Below are 7,269 nucleotides of genomic sequence, written 5' to 3'. Positions count from 1 at the left end.
AAACCAGCTTTGAAAAGGAGTTCTTATTTTACTCTTGGCCTGAACTCATGCCTTCTTCCCACCTCTAACACCAGGCACATTTAAAGTCACCAGTCACAAACAAAACAAAGCTCCACCAGTTCCACCACTTCATCATTAACATATGCAAAACAGATCTGGAATACCTATATAATATATATAAAAACATATTATATATGTATCAAAATGCAAATGCCAAAAGGTGCAGTTTAGCTCAGAGCCCGGCTGTATGCACTACAAGGTAACTAGCTGCTGTCAATCAAAAAAAAAAAAAAAAAACCAACCTACAATTAGATTTGAGCTGAGAGGAAATAATTCAAAACTTTCTTTCAAGCAATGGCAAAAAAAAAGGGTCCTTCAAAGGAAAACCAGCGCTGTATCATGTATTATCAGCACTCTGTGGTTGTGGCACAGCTATAGATTCTCAAACTCTTTTAAAGAGAGGATGAGTCATTTATTTGCCACAAATAGTTGTGGGAGAGAAGATACACCACACCACCAGCTGATCCTATTTCCCCAGCGCTCCCCTCGCTTCCGCCGGCGAGCCAGGAGCGGGGGGAGCGGGAGCGCCCAGCCCGAGCGAGCCTCGCCGGGAGCAGCGGCCAGCCCAGAGGAAGGGAAGGTCCCCGGGGACAAGGTCTGCACGTCAGCGCTAGCACGGCAATGCACCAGCTCCTGAGCTTCCTCAAGGTGCTTCAGTAAACAAATCGGGCTCCTATTAAAGTGCCTGCAGAGTGAAAAGTACAAAGCGCGACAAAAATAGATGTACCTTGCTCACTCCATAGGGAAAACACGCTGCCAGGACACGAGTCCTCTCCCTCTCTCTGCCCCTGACTCCAACGCCAGACCGTGCCTGTGGCCAGGCAGGGCACAGATGGATTTCCTTCAAAAGCCTGAATTCCCTTTTTTTTTTTTCTCCCCCCTCAGAAAGAAAAAGCAAACTATCAGAGTCAAGTGTCACTTAGCCACTAGGTTTTCAAAGCACAACAAAGAATTTAACACCTTCAGAGATGGCACTGAAGTGAAAACAGCAGCGGAGGAGGTTGGTTTTTTTCCCCCCTGCTGGTCTTTCGGGAGAGGAAATGAAAGTGAATAGCTATTGTTCCAATGTAAAGTGATTCCATTTAAATAAAGTACAGTACTAAAATTGTAAATGCAGTGTGACAACCAGATCAAAGATGTTTAATATTTGCATAAAAATATATATATATATATATAATATATATATAAAATATAATTTTCAGCAATCGTGCAACACTCTTAAAAAGGGTTCATTTCACATTTGCTAAATTCTAGTGGTCCTGGAATGCATAATGCATTCTATTAAAAATACTCCTGTAAATATTAACAATTAGTGTTCAAATTACCAACTAATACAATATTCTTTAGCTGTCAGGGGGTTTAAATAAACCTATCTTTGATCCACGTTCCACTGAAATTACACATCATGGAGGTATGCAGTCACAACATTAGTGGGTTAAATGTCAAAATGGCATTACAGTACAAAACAGTTTAAAAAAATCAGCTAGTCATATGTTTCTCCATCTGTGGAATTATTATGGCTCACAAGCAACCCACTGAATTACTGTAATCTTTGTTCTTGCAACCAAAGACATTATCTGAATCCCACCTTAATCCTGACTGGTTCATTAACTCCAAATTTCTCAGGTGTGGGTTAAAATTTCACTGCAAGGTGCCCACTGTCCTATGACATCCTGTTGCAAACTGGAAAACAAGTAGTACTTTATTTAAACATTCCTTAATTGCTACATTTTCCTAGACCACATTAATATATATTGTGTGTGTATATATATAGATATACACCAATGACATGTACATATATACACACACAAACATATATACACACATACACACACGTACCTAGGATAATAGCACACCGACAAAACATTAACTCTATACAGGTATTTGCCAAGAAAAAAAATAGGGCATTTCCTCCACCACTTATTCACAAGCTTATGGGTTGGTTTGCTTTTTTTTAATCCTTGTGTCCCTGATAAAACAAAATGCATGGTTAAACCACAAAACTATATAATTTTTTTCTCACTTCAAATTTTATGAAGGCATCAGGCACTTTTGATTACTATTGGTGTGTACAAATATAGGAACATCTCCTTTTACATATATATATATTTATATATATATACTCTACTGTATCTTCTTTGCTTGGATAACTTTTTTGTGAAATCTTTGGTCCTTAAGTATATACTTCTTGCCACAGCTGGTTTTCCAGCATTCTCACATTTTTAAAATGTGAGGCATGCACACAGCTGGAAATAATGGACTTTGTCATCGTACGTGTTTCTGCTTCTATAACTGTACCAATCCACTACTGTTCATTTGGAGCAAGCTGTTTCTGGTAAAGCATTCTAGTCAAGCAAGCTATACATTCTACATGGTCAATCCATAGACGGCACTTGCTGCAAGCCCCAAATGCAGTAATTCCAATATACAACTTTATTCAGCTTATCTCTGCTTTATGCCTCTAACTTTTAACTCCTGAATATATATAGAACTGTTTTTTCTGAAGTTTTTTTTTTCTTTTGTTGTTTTTTTTTTGTTTTGTTTCTTTCATATTCTCCCTTTTGCAGATCCCATTCTAGAGTAAGAATAAAAATAAAAGAAAATAAGGCTTTCCCACCTTCTCTATGCCAAAGCTATGGGAGCAGATATTGCCAACCCATATTGTCATCAGGCATTCCTCCCTCACTTATTTCAGGGGAAGCTGGTTGCTTTTAATGACAGGCCTCTTGTGCTCTGGGGCAGGATCCAATTATTTTGGGGTTCTTTCTTGATCATGCTCCCACTAATTATTAGAAGAATCACAAGCTTGTCCCAAGCTTGAAAACTAGAGCAGATCATCATTGCACAAAACACCCCATTTCAGAGGGACCCGTCGCCCCTTCCTACACCTTAGAGAAAGTTCTCTCCACGGGGTCTACTAAGTTCAGTTCTTAATTACAGGGCAGCCAAGTAGAGTATGTGTGCTGCTGGCAAGGGAACACCGTCTGAACCTGGGCAATATAGTAATTGCTGAAGTTGGCATCTGCTACGTATGGGGCTGGCTGGTAATAGCAGGTGACATTGGCCACGTTGGGTATGATATTTTGCTCGGCTAGGACCCGGATGGCCAGCATGGTGATCAGATTCAGAGTCTGTCTCCTCTCATGTCCCATCAGGCACACTGTGCTCTCATTCACCACACCGTGAAGGGTCATGAGATAGTCATACTTGCGGTCTTCTAATCCCACAAAGTGGTTCTGCAAGTAGGACTCCAGCTTTCTCTGCTGCTCGCCAATGTCTGAGAAGTCAATGAAAAACCTCGAACACATGTATCTCTGCAGGGATTTAATCTCAGATTCAGAGGCTGCCCTAAAGCCCCTTACCAAAAGGTTGCAGTACTTCAGAAGACCACCTCCTCTGATTTCTTCTGGGTTTCTGGTGGCAATTATCTTGTTGCAGAGGTGATCAAAGGCTTCCTGGAAATCCCCATAAACGCTCTCGCCAATGATAGTTGGGTGAAAAGTTTCAGTCATCGGATTCTCTGAGCACTCATAAAAAAGCAGCAGGGAGTCCAGCTTGATTTGAAAGGAATCGACACTGAATTCAAACTGCCGCCTCAGAGAGTCCACAAATTTCAGCTCCACGTTTTTGCCACTGTTGTTGGACAGGGAGATAAGACTCCATCGGTCTGAATCATTGCATACTTTTACCATTTTCTGCACATAAGCCTCCTATAATCAGAAAGACAAAATGAGCAAATCAAGACAAAGATCCAAGAAATTTCTCCTTCACTGCGTCTGCTCACCCCTCCCAAGCCCCCCTGCTCCCTCCCCCCACATTTGCATTTCATGAAAGATTTCACAGAGCCTGCAAATACAAACCACAGAGTAAGTGCTTAATGTGAGAGCTCAAAATGCTGTCACTGCAAGGGTATGACAGGGGAGGGAGGGTGTTCTGCTGGGACTGTGTCATGCAAGGGAAGCATACAGCAACACTACCTTGTTCAGTCACTTCTAAATACATCTACAGACTAAGTCCATGGCACATCTGCCAAATATGCCTGCACCCATATGCAGAAAGTCACTCCTGCAATCTAAAAAGAAATCTTATTTATTGGTTTTCACTTCTCTACTTCCCAAAGAACAAGTTAGACAATGTTCATTCCCCTCAATCCTACCAGTGCAGGTTCACAAATCAGTCCCGTATTAAAAAAAAATAAGTCCCTCTAAAAATCTGGAAGGATTTGGATTCAGGCTAATCAACTCAAGCGAAGTGTCTTCTAGAGGAGGGAATACGCCTCCCCACTGGGGCACTTAGCACCGCTGGAAGCATGCCTTGCAGACGGGGTTTCCTTCTTGCAGACGTTAAATCCATCTACGCTCCCCGCGCACCCGGGAACCGGGGCCGGCACACCGAGCTGCCGCCGAGCCGGGCGGGGAGCGAGGTGTGCAGCGCCTGGCACACGCCCCAGGTAAAACAGCGCTCCCAGCAAATCAACCGGGAGGGAGAACAAGCTAATTAATCCTGAAGAGCCCCGGGCAGGGCGCTTCACTGTAAACTCCTCCTTTTTTAAGCGTGGGGTGAATAAATCGCTCGGGGTTCCCGTGGGTCGCGGAGGTGCGGGGGGAGCTGCTGCACCACTCCATCCCCAGGGGGAAGGTGCCCGCTCCCCGCAGGCAGGCGCTCACACCTGCCCGCTCCGGGCGTCTGGGCAGAGGTCGGGTTTACCTTGAGTGTGAGAGGCGTGATCTTCTCCTTATTCACCCCCTCGGGTAAGAAATCCAAGAGGCAGTCCAAGACCACGTCCTTCACAGTCTGAAATTCGGCTTCTCCTTTGAGGTCGGCGCAGAAGATGAGGTCCAAGTCCTTGTAGCCCAGGCCGCTGTCCTGGTGGAGGACGTGGCTGGCGGCCGAGCCGTTCAGCCGCACGTCCCGCAGGCCGATGCCCTTCTCTTCCAGCCGGCTCCGCACCACCTTGACGATCTGCCGAGGCTGCATGGCCAGCGTGGGGAAGTTACCGCGGCCGTGGATGGGGATGGTTTCGCTGAGGATGCGGTCCAGACGCTGCACTTGCTCCCAGCTCAGCACGTTGCAGTGCGCGCTCTCGCCGCCGTCCGCGGAACTCCCGCCGGCCTTCTCATCGTCTGCCATGGTGAGCGGCCGCCGCCTCCCCGGGCTGGATCCAGGCACCGCTCCGGCTCCCCGCCGGCCCCCCGGGGCCTCTCTCTCTCCGCGCCTGGCAAAAGAGGAGGAAAAGCCAGCGGTCAGCAGCTGCGTGCACCCGGCGCCCGAGCTCCGCTCCCCTGCGGCCGTCCCTTTCAGCGGGGAAGCGGGGGGACACACCTACTGATCAGATTAAAATAAATAAATAAATAAATAATTTTGGGGGAGGGGGGAGAAAAAGCCCCCCGGAGCCAGGTGGTGCTGCACGATAAGGGAAAGCGCCCGACCTGCAGCGCCGCTGCTTGCGCCGCTCTCCGCGCTCCCGCCGGGGCAGAGGCCGCCCCGCGCCGACGGAGAGGCCGCCCCGCACCGCCCAAGAGGCCGCCCCGCTCGCTGCCGCCGCAGGCTGCCGCCGTCTCCGGAGCTTTCGTAGTTCTGGCCGGGAAAGGTCCCCAGTAGTTTTTATACAGGGTTTCTCCGCGCTTCCGGGGCTCCGAGTCACGGCGCCCGCGTCCCGCCCCCTCTATCTGCATGGCCGGCCTCGGCGGTGCCCCCGGCCCGCCCACACCCGCGCACCCGCGGGCCGCCCTCCCTCCCGCCCGCCCCTCCGCAGCGCCCGGCGCGGCCGCCCCGCACCGCCCCGGGCTGGGAGAGCCGCGCAGCGCAGCCTCCCCCGCACGGCTCCGGGCAGGCAACAAGTGCAGCAGCGCTCCCTGCCCCGGACGGGGCGCGGCCCCTCCCGCTCCGGCCGTGCCTCGATGCGCGCCCAGGGGCACCCAGCTCCGCGCTGCCATTCATTCCCGGTTTTTTTTCCCTCTGCCTTTTTACCCCCCGCCCGTCTCTCTCCCCTTCCCCCCCCCCCCGACATTCCCGGTCATCCCAGGCTCAGCCAAACTTCATACCAGAGCGACGGAATTTGGCAAGAGCCCCTCTCCAAGCAGATGCCGAGGATCCCAGGCCGTGTGGTTTGCGCTGCTCGGCTCCTGACCGAGATTTCCAGAGCCGCCTGCGGCAGCGCAGCGGCATCACGCCGTGCCTGCCCGGCCCCGGCCCGGCCCCTTCCCCCGTGCCCGCCCGCCCTCCTCGCCGGCGACGGGAGGAAAAAGGCATCTCGAAGACCACGGAGGAGCCGGTGCCTTCCAGAGGAGCATCCTGCTTATAGAGTACAACTTGGGTAACCGCGGAGCCGTAAAAATGACGTGGAAGACAAACATATTATATAAACATACCCATATATTTTATTTGCATTTTCTTTCAAATAGAATGAATGCATCTGCTTGTTTTTCACCTGTTACGTACATACACGAACATATAGTCATTATTTAAAATGCATATAGATACTATATGCATATCGATACTATTTCAAGACAGATACTATTTAAAACATATACACACTATTTATATGTATGTGTATGTTTAAAACAGACTAAGCGCACGCACTCGATGCACGATGCCCCGGGGCGCAGCCCGCGCACGCCAGCGCGGTATGGACGGCGGGTTGCGCGCAAGGATGCAGAGCTGGGGGACACGGGGGGGTCACGGACGGTGTTGCGTCACCGCTCGCAGTTTTGTGACGCGCGGCAGGAGGGGCTAATGGGGGAGCGCCACGACGTGACGCGCAGCTCCCTCAACCGAGCACTTCGCCTAAAAGGGGGGGTGGGCGACACAGCCCGACGGGGTTTACTTTCCTCTCCTCCCATTTTTAGCGCGCCCCCCATCTTCTCCCGGCCCGGGATGGGATTAGAGGTGTGGAGCTGCTCGGGAACCCCCGAACCCTGCACTCCCTGTCCCTCCGCACACCCCGGGCGGGGGTCCCGCCGCGCTGCGCCCGCCCCGTCGGGGCGCTCCCGGCCGGCGCAGCGCGGGGCACGGGCGCCCCCTGCCGGTGCCGCGGGGCGGGGGCGGCTCGGGCTTGGATCCATAGCCCACATTCCCAATGGCTTCATTGCCTTCGTTCCCTGTGTGCTCCTCACGCCGGGGCACACACGGAGCGGGGGGACTCCGCCCTGTGCCCCGTCGTGCGGCACCGCCGCCCCCTCCCCGTGCCGCTCAGGGGGTGATAACAGT

The 7,269-nt window shown here is 50.9% G+C and overlaps 1 protein-coding gene across 2 annotated transcripts; it reads right to left on the bottom strand.

Moving 5' to 3' along the window:
• Positions 1-711: 711 nt before the first annotated feature.
• TENT5A (terminal nucleotidyltransferase 5A) lies at positions 712-6,207 on the bottom strand. Of its 2 annotated transcripts, none has more exons than XM_058021324.1 (3): positions 6,105-6,207; positions 4,768-5,275; positions 712-3,770 (listed from the first exon to the last, which is right to left on the bottom strand). In XM_058021324.1, exons 2-3 carry the CDS (start codon positions 5,188-5,190, stop codon positions 2,991-2,993), a joined length of 1,203 nt encoding a protein of 400 aa, XP_057877307.1. In that variant the 5' UTR covers positions 5,191-5,275; positions 6,105-6,207; the 3' UTR covers positions 712-2,990. The 2 variants fall into 2 exon arrangements, with proteins under 2 accessions (XP_057877307.1, XP_057877308.1); XM_058021325.1 differs by lacking the exon at positions 6,105-6,207 and adding an exon at positions 5,490-5,561.
• Between the last annotated feature and the right edge of the window lie 1,062 nt (positions 6,208-7,269).

The sequence above is a fragment of the Melospiza georgiana genome, chromosome 3 (assembly GCF_028018845.1).
Source record: "Melospiza georgiana isolate bMelGeo1 chromosome 3, bMelGeo1.pri, whole genome shotgun sequence".
NCBI classification, from domain to species: Eukaryota; Metazoa; Chordata; class Aves; order Passeriformes; family Passerellidae; genus Melospiza; species Melospiza georgiana.
The sequence above is the reverse complement of the archived record's forward strand: the minus strand, read 5'-3'. Positions and strand labels throughout refer to the sequence as shown.

Coding starts and splice junctions, on each gene's coding strand:
- TENT5A (XM_058021324.1), bottom strand. CDS start 5,190: ATGGCAGACGATGAGAAGGCCGGCGGGAGTTCCGCGGACGGCGGCGAG. Junction 3,771..4,767: donor TCACGCCTCTCACACTCAAG/GTAAACCCGACC, acceptor TTCTGATTATAG/GAGGCTTATGTGCAGAAAAT.